The sequence below is a fragment of the Pygoscelis adeliae genome, unplaced genomic scaffold (genome assembly GCF_000699105.1).
Source record: "Pygoscelis adeliae isolate BGI_AS28 unplaced genomic scaffold, ASM69910v1 Scaffold392, whole genome shotgun sequence".
Classification (NCBI taxonomy): Eukaryota; Metazoa; Chordata; class Aves; order Sphenisciformes; family Spheniscidae; genus Pygoscelis; species Pygoscelis adeliae.
In genome coordinates this window covers 1,622,226-1,638,487 of record NW_008824293.1, presented here as the reverse complement: position 1 = coordinate 1,638,487, position 16,262 = coordinate 1,622,226, and the positions used below count along the sequence as shown (strand labels likewise).

Below are 16,262 nucleotides of genomic sequence, written 5' to 3'. Positions count from 1 at the left end.
CAAGAAACTTTCAGAACATTCCTTTCTGCAAATGGGACAGGGAAGTGTCTGTCCTACGGCTTTTAGCTGAAACCGGTTTTAGAGAAGTTTTGATCTGCACGAATTGAGACAGGTAAGCTCAGTGTCACCCACCCACGCAAGCTCCACTGTATGTTACTTGCAATTGTGAAGAGCAAGCACCATGAAGTACCTGGCAGTGGTGAAATGTCCTCATACTGTGAAGTCCATCAGAAGGCAGAAAAAGTCCCTTTCTCAAATGCATTTAGATACCTACAGATGCAAATCAGCATTAAGTGGTGACTGCCAAAGCACAGGAGATGCTTAACTGTTCCTGGTTTCAATTTCTTCAAACAAATACTGTGAAAAGCTTCAGGTGGTGACAAATGTCTGTGACCAAGCCACTTCTTGGCACTAGAACTAGCCTCTTCCTTAGATAGACTCTGCAAGTGGAACAGTGTTTATCCACATGCTTCACCACTCCATGGAAGAGGTATGAGGCCACACCACATGCAGCCAGCTGGATAGACAGGATGCCATTGGAGGCACCCGGGAACAACAGTCAGTGGAGAGTTTATGGTGCCCAGCACCTTGAAAGAGCACAGAAGATAAAGGCACAAAAATCAAATCATTCTTGAAGTAGTTTTCTGCTCAGAAAAGCACCTGGTCATTTTGTGGATAAATACTTTCCTCACTTTTAAAGACAAAAATGTGAATATTTTTTCAGTTCTATAAAGAACACTCACATTAATAACAAAACTATTAAATATCCTACACACACTACTGTGCTACAGGTCAGGTCTTCTGGCCAGAATTCTCTGGCCAGAATTCTATGATTCTATGGTTCTATAACTTCTACCTTGCACCCCCTATTATGACGTGGGGAATCACCATGGGTGCAGAATTTGACCCTTATGTCCTCACAACACCCTTGTGAGGTAGATAGGTACCATGACATCTTCCTCAGAAGGGGAAACTGAGGCAAAAGAGGTGAACTGACTTATGTGAGGCTGCACAGCAAATCTGGGAGCAGAATTCAGGTCATGCCCACAGATGTCTCCACTGTAACACACTGCCTTACCTCCCATCCAACTTCATCTCCAGGGCTGAATGAAAAGCATCCAAGTACCACTGACAAAATACACCTAGTCCAACACCAGTCTTTCTGTAGGCTACTTCTGCTTCAGAAATGACATAAACAGGTGCTACAAAACACTTCTCACAGGACCTGAATTCCAAAGTACACAAGACAACTCCCATTGCTGTCAGCCAGCACAAGCCCTAATATCTGGGCCCCTAAATTTTTACAAGGCCTTCAATTACAGCCTTTCTCATGCCTTGTCTCCACTCCAAAATTCCAGAGTTAATTAATAAGGCACATCACAGGCTAATCCAGGAACTTTCACAATAGGTGTGAAGTCCTATAGGCCACCAGTCATTTCCAGGGTGGCACTAACAAAACACTGGTTGGCAGGTGAAACCACATCCTGTGGCCGAGAGAGGGAAAGGCTCCTGGCCCTGCAGTGCCACAGTGCAAGAAACACAAAGCCAGCCTTAACTCATCACCCAAGACATGAGCTGAATCATGACCAGCATGGAATTATGTTATCTCAGCCCTCAATAAGGGTGTCTAAATGCAGTCAGATTTGGGAGTGAAAACAAGGCAATGGAAAATGGGTTGGATGTTGACTTGGAAGGATTCCACCACATGGTTGAGGCCCGACTAAAAACATAACATAACATAACATAACATAACATAACATAACATAACATAACATAACATAACATAACAAATGTACCCCTTCTTTCACTAGACAAGTGACAACAGGGATTTCTCTGTACAGCTGCTGACTTGTGGATATAAGTAATAGTTAACGAATTTTCAGCCTCTGCCTGAGTGCAGTGTTCAATGCTAATGATTTACAAGTACATACCAGTGATATGATAGTTCAAACCATTTGATAAAACAGCCTGCCCTCTCTTTATTTGAAGTTCGATAAATTCTAAATGTCGACCTTGATTGGAGGTACAACAGATCACTTGATCATACTTATGATCCAGACACATGATCCTTAGGGTTGTGTAATTAAACAGCACTTTTGACTCCAGCACGACCGGAATAAATTTGGGTTGGTTCATGCCTGAACTGATGTGTGACTCCCGGAAGGTAGCAAACACCTGACACTGGATCTGAAGTGGTGATGAGACTCTATATAGGGCTCTGGGCAATAGGGAGTAGTATTAAGGGTCCTTTCCTTGTTTAGCACATGAATTCTTCACTGTTCACTGGTTAGTTGTGCTGTTTGCCCAAGCTGGGAATGTGTCCAGCTCAAACATAGGTCTTCCCCATGTGTTGATGGCCAGTGTGACACAGAAGACTCCAATGATGTTCATCACTATTCCAGATCTAACCTGTGAGGACAAAAGTCCAAACCAACAACAATAACCAAACATCAGCACAGCAAATTGCAGCAAGGCCTATTTGTACATACACAAGAAAGACACATGGTCAAATAAACCACAGAAATAGCCATTATACCCACTGCCCTATGTTCTTGCTTAGGTAGAAACACCAGAGAACACACTGTGCAAAGCCTTAGAACACTTTGCTATATAACTAGTCTAGGAGCTTTAAGGCACGTACAACAAGTTGCTCTTATTAGTTAAAGAACAGCTTCTGCCCCCTTCAAGTCTCCAGTTGGAAAATGGATAATGTTGGGTATTCGGCACAGAACCTGGCACTGTTGTCTGGCAGGCAATCAGAGGACCAGAGCCTAGGGCAACTGATCATTACCTTCTGCTTTCAGCTCCAGTGGAAACAAGGCTTCAGCTACACTCACCAAAGCCCCAGAAGACTGGAAAGCACTGACTGCATTTTAACCCTTCAGTGTTTAAGAGATTTATGACTTGTCAGTTTTTAATTTCAATTGGGCTGGGCTGTATGTCTGCCAAAGCCTGTGAGAAAGGTACTGTTACTGCAGAGATGCAAATCTTTATTGCAATATTAACACCGTGTAAGAGAGGGGCATAGGCTGGTAGTTACAGACCATAAGAGCTTCCTGGTACTTTGGAAATACTCAGCTAAGAAAATTAAACTCTCACCGTATTTCAGGATAAAGGCAATGGAGAGCTTCAGATAAGAGACCAGGCAATTATCATCTTACCATATCCAAAACACGGATGTGGCCATAGGAAAACACTATCGCATTTGGCGGTGTTGCAACAGGTAGCATGAAGGCAAAGGAAGCACTGAGAGTACCAGGCAGCATAACATACAAAGGATGGATCTTGACAGATGCAGCCTGCAATGAAATGGAGAGAATATCATACTGGAGGTGTTCCAAAAGAAAAGCATGAAGAACATTTCCCAGACCATTGAGACACACAGGCTCATTTTGTTTCCTGGTATTATATCACCAGAGTAATTTACAAGCATTTATTCTGAAATGCACACATGCTTCAAGATAACTTTGCTCTCGTTTCCTGTCCCACAACACTTAAAAACAATGCTTGATTCTTTCTTGTTGTTTGTTTTGCTCTACAGTATAATTTGGAGTTCTGATCAAATTTATCCAACGATCTTTTCTTTGACCTCGGACCACACTTTTGCCAGGGTAATACAGGGATGGGATTATAATTACTAGGCATGTGGAGTAACACTCTTAGACGTTACATAAACTCTGTGGGACTCAGAACTTAAGTACCAATTTAAGTCACTAATAGCTCAGCACCTTGATTGGGATAATTTTACTTTGATGAAATGGTCTAGAATCAAGCGATTGTACTTTCCAAATTAAAGAACTAAGTAGCCTATTTTTTCCTTTATGCTACAATTTCAGTTCTGCTCAGAAAAGGCAGCAAAACTTGCCAGGTTTTCCTCCGTAAGTTTTAAAATTGTTCTGGCTTCCTACGGAAAATGACACATTTCTAATAATCAGGCCTACCACTTTCTGTATTCTAGCATAAAACCATGAAGATGAAGGAACCATTCAAAGGGATGAATAGAAAGTGCTGGATTTTGTTTTGGGTTGGGTTTTTTGTGTGCATGTTTCTCTAGTTCTGAGCTGATGGTTCAGATACAACCACAACAGAAGTAACTGATGTTTGTTGATCTGTATTAAAAAAGTGACTCTCACTTCACTTTCTCCAGGGCCAAGGGACACACCTTACAGAAGGCTTGAACTGGCTTCCTTTTCAGTGAGGGTGCCATGGGATAGGCATCCTGAATTAGCTTCTTCCCTCAAGAAGCTGGTTCTCAGGCTTCATGCATATAGGTAGGGCAGATTGGAGAAAGTTTGCATTCCCACTTTCTATCTACATATGATGCTATAAACATAGTAGTGAACACCAGCTAAAATCACTATCCATCCTGGTATACTGTCAGATGGACTGTTTCATTACTGGCTTTCAGATTAACATTGGAGCAACATTCAAGACAATAAATACAATATTGCTTTGCTACTAGAGACTGTCAGTTTAACTCCGATCTCCCAGTTGACAGAATAACAGGATGGAAGTAATCTTACCATGGATGAAAAGACAGGTAGGAAGAGGGTGGCTGTGGCGACATTACTGGTGCATTCGGTGAAGACAGCTATAATAAGCGAAAGTACTGTTGCAATGGCCCACGGTGGGATAGATCCTAGTGGAGTCATTTGATGACCCAGCCAAGCTGAGAGCCCAGAGTTCTGACAAGAAAAAAAAGTGTTTTTCAGTGAGGCTTAGAACCCCTAGCTCATGAACAGTGAACTCATGTTATGTGTAACATTCCTACCAAATAATGCTAAATGACTCCTGAATTATATAGACACCATCCGGGAAAGTACAATGATCTGTCACAAACACTAAAAGAAATTCCTTGCCAACTAGACATAATACTGAGTCCCATCTTCCTGATTTTTCTGAAACCCAAGTATTTGCTCACACTTTGGTTACAAAATTATTTTTTTTTGCTAAACAGAAACAATTATTGCTGAGACGATTGCAAATACTTAGTGTATCACTCAGAAGTTTCCTGGCATGTTTTTCTAAGGTTTCTGAAGATACTGATGCTGTATGAATGCTCTATTGTAGGAACATAGGCAGTGACTGACTCAGCTTACAAAACCTTTGACTTGACGACTTCTAATGCTCTGGAGCTTTAATAATGTATGTATGATGTATGTAGATGAATGTAAGGCCCTAGAGCTTTAATTTGCCCCATGGTTTAAAACTACCTAACCACAAAAGTTAGATCTGAATATGAATTTCCCCAAAGCATGGCACTGTTGATAGCTAAGGATTGCTTTGATTTAGATGCATCTTAGCAGTGATGAAGGAAACAATATGGTTCACCTCAAGACCCTTTCCTGTTTTGGGAATTCAGCTGCCTTTTCTGTGAATTTATGAGCATAGGCTCAAACTATGGGCTTATGGAATGCAGCATATTGCCTGGCAACAGCCACTGACAAGAAGTTCAAGAAACCCCACTGTACACAACTGCGGAAGATATCTACCCACAATGATTTTCTTCCTAACCACTTCAGTAGTAGTTTGGTTTAAATCTGAAGATAAATATCCTTTAAACAAACCTCAAATGGTTCTTACAAGTGTTATCTATACTTCTATTTTTCTAGCCAGGGTTAGGATCAGCATGATAACAGAAATAAGAAAGGCTGCTTTTCTGGTCTGTCCAGCCAGTGAAGATCCCAAACTACTTGGCAACCTCTAAGAGGTAAGATAAATTGAAGAAACTTGATCAGAGCACATAAATTCCTGAAAAAGAGGCACAAACATTCACCTCTCCTCCCAATTTTTGCTAATTTGGATCTGCCTCCAGATCTGAACATCTCTACTGGGTTTGGCTTTGGGTGCATGCCCAGTAATACAGGACTAGATAACAAACCAGGGAAGTTCGCCTTTGAGTCAGAGAAAAACAGATGTCAGGACATACTGCGCTTGCATCAGCCAAAGCAAAACCTCCTCCCAGCAGCAGCACAATGCTCCAGGGCATCTTCCTCTGAACCACATTCCAGTCTAGCAGCGGGGCTGATAAAAATGGCTTTTTTATATCTGAAGTGAGAAATGAAAAGCAGAACATGTTTTAGGAGAGTGAAGACATTTTGTCTCCTGTTCTATAAGATACTAGGGACAGACCCAACAGGCAGATATGTACTACTGAGAAACCTGCACACAGTAAGGGTAATACACACGAGCAGGGACTATGCCCCAGCCCTGCCCAAGAAGTGAGAGAGGTGAGCTACCCTGAAAAACTGCATGCAAATCCAGTATATGTTTCTGCCATGTTAGCTGGAGCTGGCTAACTGTTTCACAATGTTACAATTCCTCTTAAATACCTTCTTCAGTCTGTTCAGGGTCAGACATGCTTGGATTCCAGCCTATGAATTTGGGTTTATTAGCAGGAAGGATAAATAGTAGCAGGGCAATAAACACTGCAGGAGCAGAATCAGTGATATACCTGAAGAAGAAAAGAGAATATAGCTTAGAAAATAGATATCATTCTCCTAGAAGATGGCTGCCTTCCAGCATTGCAGTCACTGCTCTTTGTCATCCTGTTTGGGGCTTGTACATTAGCAAAATGGGTCATTAATTCACGCCTAAGGTCTCTCAGACCTGCCACAACACAAACACAGTAATAAAAGAAACGAGCTACAATACACGCTAATAACCAGAGTCACAGATGACAATGGCTCCTGGGAGCAGGGTTCCCTCTCTGTGGTGAAGCCAAGATTCAACAGTTGTATCTCAAAGAAAGATGTGTAAAGAAATGGCCTGAATGATAGTCCCAGCGTGCATTTTATATTCTTAATATGCCACAGACATTATGCAAAGTAGCCATTCAAAGCACCAAATCAATTTCCCAGTGAGTTCTAAGCTATTGTTTAGAGGTGATATTACTGAATACTCAAATGACACTGCAACTGATTGGAGCTCATACAAACAAAACACTAACGTGTACATCAGTGTGACTGAGACCAGCATTACAGAATTTTCTCTTCCTTTAGGAGGTTCAGCTTGCTCCATGTCCCAGTCTCCAGCCTTCATTGCAGTACAAACTGGCAAACAATAGATCAATTGGTGATCCCACGCACAAGCGATAGGATCAAGCCCAGCAAACGTGCATTCAGATGAGGTTGGAATGAATGACCCCGCACTCAAAATGGAATGCAAGAGCAAAGGAATCGGATTCACAACCAAGAGAGTACAGGATGAAAAAAACACTAAAAACTTACTTTTCTCCTTCTGGGAAGAGCCTAGTGGCCCAGCCTTTTACAAAGCCTGGGTGTCTCGAAAACCACAAGAGAACCAGCAAAACAAACATTAGGAGGACATTGAATTCAGCGTAAGAAATAGGGCCTAATTTCTTCATTTCTGCCTTCAGCACGTTGTATGCAGCTTTTTCTTTAGCAGTTCTCTCTGTCCCACAGCCCCAGCTTTTTTTAAAGCTTTAAGAAAAAGGGAGAAGAAAATACTGTAAGTATTAACATACTAGAGGGATTTAACATGCTTGCTACTCTGAAGCTGTCACTCCTGGGGACAGACACAGACTACAGCAGAGGCCAGGAACAAGGAAACGACAACAGTGTCAAAGTAATTCATGGGGACATGCCAGTTCTCACAGAAGAATGGGGTCTATTAATGGATGTAAGTCTCCGTCCAATTTGGAGCAACCTGGGATGAAAAACTCAGTTTTGAATCAAGGATAGCAAAACAGATATGCTAGCTCTCCTAGGGTTGAAATTCTTAGATGGGAAATTGAAAAATAAAAAGGCAATTCTGTCTGAACATTAAGAATGTATAAAGCTTTTGCCTTAGTGCAACTCCCATGAACACAAAAGGTTTCCAGACCTCAAAAGTTGCTGTGAAATGGAACTGCTCTCTGCTACAAAATTAGTAACTTGTCAGTGCATTTGTTTTATCCAGATTTCTCAGTAAGCTGATCTGCATTAGCTGAGGGGTTTACACAATATCATGTAGTTAAATACTCACTTGAGTCCCATGAAGGAGCACTGTAGCCAAAGCCAAGCTAGTACCAACATCAGAATCATGTTTGGGAATGCAAACCCAAACCAAGAAGCAAAATTCACAATATCATTATTGTTGGGGTATAATCTGAAAAGAAAAGAAAAATGCTTTCTGTATGAATGTCAAAACATTTAGTAATCTACTCTCCCTTTAATATGTGCTAGTGACAATTATACATGTAAATCTAGGACAAGCAATCATAGGCAACATCCATAGCCTAACTGAAGTCAATAGGAAGACAGCCTGAATTTCAGAGCAGAACTAAATGATCCTCATTTTCCCTGTATTTTACTTTAATGCATATAGGAGCTCATGTTGATATTTTAGGTCTCAGTAAGACAAGTGCTGCTGAAAGATCTCCCACACACTCTAGGTACCTTTCACTTCCAACATGCCTGCTCATTTATCCCAAGACAGGACGTTCTTTCTTCCTCCCCATTCATTCTAATAAGAGAGCAAGAATTGTCTTTCCTGAAATTAATAGCTGCACTTCTGCTCACTTCCATAGAAGACAAAGTTGCTAGTTGGCTTAAAGGAATGAAGCCAGTATTTTTAGAACAGCAATTTTTGTTCTTCCTTGTGTCCACCAATAATGACAGAAGGAAAAATATCACTAGCAAATTTCCAGCTCGGTGTTAAAACCAATGGGTAATGTGGCAGCTGAGGCTGAAGTACTCCCAACAGAAGGAAGCAATGTTGAAGGACTGTTGTGGAGTCTGCAAAATTTCCACTGTAGATTAGGTTGCATTTAAATCAATTCCCAAACTCAATTTAGCAAAGAGAGTATTTTGTGGATAACTCCTTTCCTTTACAACAGTATCTGTACAGTTTCCACAACCACAGCATGGAGGAATAGTACTATAGGAGAGGCTAAGCTATTTTTAGCTCTCTTTGGTGTGCTTATGAGAAGAGTTGATCATACATTCTTCTGATGCTCTTCACTGCAGTTCCTCTGCTGATATGCTGCATTTCATTTGAAAAAGAGGCAGAAGAACCAGTATCTCATGATCAACCAGCTGTCTGCTGATTACCAGCAAGTATTTCCAAGTTTCTCAGGAGACCTATAATACCAGCACATAGCTGCCTAAAACAGGCTGAAGCAAAAAAATGAGGCCCATCACTTCATACACATTCCTCACTCTCAATTCATCAACTGGTTATTGCTTATAGTTTGCAACTGAAACTGTCATCTAAGACGAGTCTGTTGGTCTCAGAAACAGTAAGATAGTATAAGTAAAAGAAACAGCAAGAATGACTTACTGATTCATCTGGCCTTTCAATACCATGTTTGGGCCTGTCCCAGTGAGTGTTGCAGTTCCTCCAATGCTGGCAGCATAGCACACACAAAGTGTCATTCCCTTACATATACGCTTCCTCGTTTTCTTTTCCTCAGAAGATCTGGGTTCATCAGGGACTTGTCCATTGCTTATGACTAGAAACAAAGAACACGACTTGCCTGAGGTAAAGTTAGGGAGGCAGAGAGTTCAGGACAGGGTCTGCAGCTCAGCGCTTCCAGCTTGTGTATGCTATTTATTTTAATTCAAAAAACCACAGATACGTCCCTAAATACTTTGGACTCATGTTCATGAGGATCTGAAGAGAGAGGTTGACAATCTGGGTCTACATGATCCAAGGATGCTGTTGTCCATATCGGTGCCACGGTTTCTCAGTAATTTCTTGTTTCACAGAGAGGCTTACCACCAGCCAGATATTGTAGTCACTGGAACCATTCCAATATCATAGTAAGAACCCACCTAGCTTTTACAGCTGTGAATATGGGCAGAAAAAAACCCACCCAAAACCAAATTCTTGCCTGGCATAACTGTTAAGATCAATATGTTATGTCTGTTTACATCAACTGTGAAATTTTGTGCTGTGTCCATTGCTCTCTGAGGTTAACAGTCTAATCTTGAAGTCTGACCAGACTAATGGAGCAGGACAATGAATTGATGGCAATTACAACCAACTCAACAATACCAAAGGGTATTTTTTGCACACATTTATTACCTTCACTACATGTTAAAATAAATTAGTCAGCAAAGCTAAGTAGATCCTTCTAAGTGGACAGAAAACTGGCAAAATTATTATTACTGGTCTTAGAGCAGAAGTCTGGTTTTGGGACTCAAGAATCAACACTAAAAAGAGTATTTGCAAATATGAAAACTTATCTTTAATACGCCTGTTTGGAAGCTAGAAATGAGCAACCTTACAGAGCACTCTGTGACCAAGTGGCATTCTTGTGGGCTTGCACATCTTACATAAACATGGTGTCTGAGCTTTGCACAATCATAGTGCATTCTCCCTTCACAAATGAGGTAAGAAATGAAACAACCAAAAGGCAGAGATCACAGCTGTATCTAAACTATGCCTCCAAGGTCCAAACAAATATGGCAGTTATGAGTCAATCTCATAACAGAGCAATGTCTGGCACACATAAACACCCTTCTTCTACACTGTGTCTTCCATGGACATGTAAGCCAGAAAATGGGCATGGTGTATCCCAGGCAGGAGGCTTGAAATGTGGGACACAGTATGCACTACCAACATTTGCACTCATTCTTGCACACAGTCACACAGGGAATCGTGGCAGATCAACTTGCTAATTCAGTGAAATCACATCTCCACGAAAATCCCCAAGACAATCCTTCCTCCTCTGAAAGAGAAAGGCACCACAGATCTGATCTTTAATAGTACTTAATAATATAGCCCTCCATAACAACACAACAGAGCAGTGAAATCAGAGGGACTGAGTTTGTGCGCATGGTTCAAACCAAGTGAAACCTACTGCAGAACCACAGCATTGACAGAAGGACCTTGGGGAGTCAAGCATCAGGGCAAGATCACACTTTAAATTGTTCCAAAGAGTAGTTCGTCTACTGTGTGTCAAATGACACTAGTTCCTCTTTTCCATGTAGTTTTTAAAGTGTTCCTCTTTCTTCTCTCCACCTCCACATACAATCTGGTCAATAAAGAGATATTTATTACCCCAGAACCAAAATAGGTTGCATTTGCACAAAATTTTTCAAACATTCCTACATGGCTTAGAAGCTGAATCCCCACTGATAATCAGAAGATTTAGAAAGTGGGATGCTGGGGGGTTGGATGATATTTCCCACAGGACATGCTTTTCACTTCCCTGAGCAGGCAGTTAAGTCTAGGGAAACTATGGGAGGATGACTCCAGCTTGAAGGAAAGAACATAACAATCTGCATGGGATCTAGCACTAAGCATAACAAAATGACAGCCATCAAAATTGGAAGCCATTTTGTAAAATGTAGATGTCACGCATTTAGGGATTTTCAGTCAGGTTACCATCCTCTTTCCTTGGAAAAGGTACAGAGAATTCCTTCTAGGTCAGGGAGCTCTGAGTGTAGCAAGTTCAGTAGAATCAACTCACTGCTGAGTAGGCCCTTACCATGCACTGAAGTGGGATCTGATGCATTCTTTTCCTCCAGCTCAATCACTGTATTTGTTTGCCCAGTTCCTTGTTCCATCACGGTCACATCATACTCTGTGTTGTCCATTTGATCCAGGACAGCCTGGACAATGGGAACCATCATAGCAGTGGTGGCTGTGTTACTTATCCACATGGACAGGAAGGCAGTGACTATCATAAATCCCAGCATGAGGCTGAAAAGAGAGAAACAGGCAGAGGAGAAAGGAGGAGAGAAAACAGACACTGCTAGGCTTTGTAGTCACTGTAATTTAGAGAGTAGAGCCCAGACAGGGATGTGTGTAGCGTCCAGTAATACAAAGCAGGGCCAGATTCCATTCTAGGGCAGCTCTGCCACCTTCACTGAAGGAATCCCAGAAAGCCATTTAGCTCCTTAGTCTGCGCATGATTAAGTCTGTCATCATTTTGTCCCCAATGGCAAGCATCTAGAATTTAACCAGATGCTGGTTTTGGCTAAAGGACAAATAAACTGTTCCTGCTGCCAGACTTCACCTCTGGAAACTCTGTACAAGTGCAGCTAAAGAGGTTCTTGAAGGTTCCCTTCTCTGCTGACTGTTAAACACCACCCCTAGGCCTCTGCTAAATTGACAGAGGCAAGGAAGAAGTAATGTAATACTCTTACAGTGCAGGTTTCACCCCAAGAATCAGCAGGACCCTCAGCGCAATCCTTTTGTGAAGATTCCACTGTTCAACAGAAATTGCAACAATCAGCCCTCCAACGAAGAGCATGTTTGTGTCATTTAGGTACTGCAAGCACACCTGAAAGACAGAGAAGGTAGGTCAGGGGCCCAAATGTTGCCTCTTGCTAGTTTCACCAGTACATGTTGCCTTCCATCCTCTCAAAGCCATTTACTGCAACAGGCCCCATCCCAGCATTAGCAGAAGGGGCAGTTGCAGCCTCAAAGCTACCTCCAGTTTCCTGAACCCTTGATCCCCTGTTTAAGTGCTGAACTGTATAGTGCAGGGGCTCTTTGTGCATCATGAACCTTCTTTTTGGATCATCAGGAGTTAGTAAAGTACAAAACGACAGCAGTTTCCTAAAACATTGTTAGGGGCTCAAAGTATTGTGTAGGTACTAGAAACGCTGAGCTCCAAAACGGATTTCTCAGCACCTTTAGCAACCACACCTGCCCTTACCAGCTTGTTGGTCAGTAGTGAACCTGGGCTACGGTACCTAACTATGGCCTCTCTCCCTTGGACTAGAGCACTAGCACAAACAGCCAGAGTGAGCTTTGGAGGGGACACAGTGTACTTGCTGGCATCGTGCTGTCTACCCTGTTGGAAGTTTGTCCCATGCATTTTGAAATATCCCAGAGGATATGTCAGCACTGCTTTCTCATGGGATGCGTTATGAACACACAAGCTGCTGGCACTAGTGGGATGTTCTCCAGCAGGATCCACGCCCAGAAACAGACCTTCCCCTCTACCACCTCAAGTGCTACACCCTTAACATTTTGGGCAAAGGTGTATTTAGTTCAGCATCTTCCCATACAGGAACCCTGAACACTGCTCAACGTGTTCAAAAACAGTACCATAGAACTGGAGCGCCTTCCTATCAGACTTGTTTGCTAAATATTGATGGGGGCTCAGAGCAATGGATATCCCTGTATCAGATCTGGATTGAACAAGTTCCTTACTGATTTAGAGCTCTGAACTCCAAGCAGAGGGAAAAATACCACAGGCATGAGGGAGGTAACAGCCAGTGGGATCACTTCAGTGCACCAGTACACAGCCATGATGATGATGATATATGCACATTTGGCCTCCTGCAACATAATGGAAGACACATTTAAGCATAGAAAACTATTCTTAAAGATAAGAAACACATTGGTAGCTCTTATAAAGGGCCCAAACACACCATTGCCTGTAGCTTAACAAGTTATTCTGAAATAAGTAGCAGAGACATGAGGATTTAAACTTGTACTTTTAAACCTTGTTCTGAAGTAATTTGCATAAAAAGATATTTTTGACGACAGTGTTTGTTCTAAAGCACCCCCACAAAATGTAGGGTGTGAAAAAAACAAACCTTCCACAACTAGGTAAGCACACAGTTTGCAGTGTGCAATTACCCCTTGGCAGTTGAGGTAAGCAGATTTCACATCTAGGAGCCAAGAATTTTTATTAGTGTTGTAGATTTCGGCATTTCTATTCTGAGTAATTATTTTTAAACGGATGGCCAAATTTCCCAGTGTGGATGATTAGCTTGTCTGAAATTCACAAGCCTTCAAGGTGGGCCCAGTGACACACCTGAGCCCAGAAACTATATCACTGAATAATTTAAAAGTTCTTAACCTTTTAAAGTAACTCTTAAAGTAAAACTATTTTTTTTTGGTGACTAAGCATGTTAGACTACCACGTTAGAGGTACTTAATTACTTTCCCAAATCATACTGTGCTTACCTACTAAGGGGATTCCCTAGATTAGAAATGTTGTAACATGTCTTTTTATACTGTTGATCAGGCATTTCTGTAACCTAGCCTTCCTTGGTTTGTACTTTCAAAATTGTTAGGAGAAGCAAGCATTCATTAGTCAACAGTAAACAGTGTTTTAAAGCTTAAGTCAGTGTTCTGTAGTTCAGAATTTGCCCATATTTAGAGTATGTGTTTATAGGATTTTATTCTAATACAACAAATGGGACTTTATTGCAAAAATAAATGGTGTTACAGTGACATTTAAAAATTGCCGTAAGGTGATATTTATAAATAGGGGTGTGTTTTCCTTCATTTTGTTAAGAAGCTTAAGAACCAGAAAACAACCTTTGTAAGTAATTTGAATTTTTTTTTCTTCAGGTTTCCAGGAGTTCAATTACAGCACAAGTTTTGAAAAAAATATTTCTTCAGAGACTGAAAGATATCAGACAGATCCTATTTAAGTCTCTTCCCTTAACAAATACGAGGTGAGCTCATGATACAATTTATGCTGTACCACAGTAACTAAGTGCTAGAACTGACTGTGGTTAATCTGTTGCCAGTATGAAAGACAGATAAACAATCCTAACTGAATAAAATTCACAATACAGAAGAAACACTTTTTTTGCTGAGTGGGGAGTAAATAATTTATGTGAAGTTCAAAAATACAACTATGCTTATAAATTAACTCCAACAAGCGCAGCCAATTCAAACAACCAAAGATCTGGAATTAAATATATATCTGTATCTATACCTGTATCTATCTGTGATTATGGGAACAGTCACAGAATGTTCCTTTGGTGTCTCTGTACAGTTGACAGGAAACACAGTGATCTGCCTTCTCACTGAGAGCTGAAAAATCAGTCACTGATGGAAATGTTACTCTCCCATTGTGAAATACTGTAATTTCCCAGATTAGACTGATGACACAATGTTCCTACAAATACCGGAAAACTGAAGACATACTTATTTTTTTAGGGAAATTATCTTTCCTAGTATTGATCAAAGTAGTGCCTAACAGTCAGGAATTCCTCTTTCTATAAAGCACCAGCATTCAATTGAAAGGCAGGGCTGATATTACTTAGACAGGTAAACCAGAATGGCTGGCAATTTTGTTTATAAATATGCATGACATTTTCCTGTACTTTAAAATACACTGACCAATACAGGTCACTCAGAAGACAGACTGTTTTTAGCATTAGAATAGCCTCTAAAGCTCTAGTAGGCTAAAATACTGTAAACTGAGCTTTCACGTTTTGCCAAGAAGGCTACAAGATGTTAAAGACCAAACTCTTCTCTGGGTTATTCCAATTTTATGCTGGTATAACTCCACTGAAAGCAAAGCCAGTTGTGCCATCGCCATCACTGGAGTAAGATGGATGTGGATTGGAGGATATTGCATTTGAAACCCTGTTACGACCACTGCGTAACACACAATGCATGACTTCTGACTGCACCACTGATGAAGAATGCCACTCAGCTACACTCTTTAAAAAATCTCAGAACCTCAGCAGCAGAGTGAGCTGGAGAACCCAGAAGTCCTGTCTTTCAGCCCACTGCCAGCATTACTAGATAATGCAAGACACAATTCTAAATGCGCAGGCCAGTTTTGCATATGTGTATCTTTGGCCCAAAAAGTATTCCATCTAATTTGCAAGATGGGTTGGGTCTGTGGAAGCCCCAGGTCCTGGCAGTGGCACAACCCTTAGGATGCATAGAGATTGGCACAGAGCTCCTTCTGCAAATTCAGCTGCCTAGCACCACTGTCTGAAGATCATTTGGGAGTGAAACCTGCAACACACGTTCCTGAGATCTGGGACTGAGTAGCTAACTGAGCTGCACAGAAATGCTTGAGATGGCAGGAAGGATCTGCTTCAGTCCACTGTGGAGAAGCAGAACTGCCTTGGCAGGGATTGGGCACTGCTTGCTCAGGTGGCAAAGGAGATGCTGTGGCAAGGGCAGACCGGGTGGACAGTGCTGCACAGGGGCATGTCTGGGGCATGGCCCCGCACGAGGCGGTCAAGCAGGATGGGTGCCCAGCAAGCCTGGACAGGGCCCTGTGTGGCTGGCTGGGACCAGGGTTCTTGGGCAGCTGGGCCCAGACCTGGGGGTCAGGGGGGTAGGCTCCTTTCAGGCAGCAAAGGCCAGACCTGGGGTGCAGAGGGGTGGGCTCCTGTGGGGTAGCAGGGGCCGGACCTGGGGGGCTCTGTTCCCCGCATGGGCCCCGCAAGCACTTACCCGCGTCGGCACAGCAACCGGCAGCGGCAGCAGCAGCAGCGGTGTGAGGAAGAGGATGGCGAAGGACCGGTACCTCAGCAGGGGCCGCAGGCACGTCGGGGCCATCTTCTGTGGGGATACACGGTCAGGGCGCGAGCGGG

General features: G+C 42.2%; 1 protein-coding gene across 1 annotated transcript in view; it reads right to left on the bottom strand.

Moving 5' to 3' along the window:
- Positions 1-1,963: 1,963 nt before the first annotated feature.
- SLC13A5 (solute carrier family 13 (sodium-dependent citrate transporter), member 5) overlaps positions 1,964-16,262 on the bottom strand; it is a 19,697-nt gene continuing 5,398 nt past the window's right edge. The window contains exons 2-13 of the mRNA XM_009318819.1: positions 16,123-16,230; positions 13,114-13,242; positions 12,099-12,235; positions 11,438-11,652; positions 9,283-9,454; positions 7,987-8,109; positions 7,230-7,442; positions 6,333-6,454; positions 5,930-6,048; positions 4,524-4,685; positions 3,162-3,299; positions 1,964-2,409 (exon numbers count right to left, since the gene is read on the bottom strand). Coding sequence (XP_009317094.1) covers positions 2,281-2,409; positions 3,162-3,299; positions 4,524-4,685; positions 5,930-6,048; positions 6,333-6,454; positions 7,230-7,442; positions 7,987-8,109; positions 9,283-9,454; positions 11,438-11,652; positions 12,099-12,235; positions 13,114-13,242; positions 16,123-16,230 — 1,767 coding nt within the window. The 3' untranslated portion in view covers positions 1,964-2,280. The remainder of the gene's footprint in view (positions 2,410-3,161; positions 3,300-4,523; positions 4,686-5,929; positions 6,049-6,332; positions 6,455-7,229; positions 7,443-7,986; positions 8,110-9,282; positions 9,455-11,437; positions 11,653-12,098; positions 12,236-13,113; positions 13,243-16,122; positions 16,231-16,262) is intronic.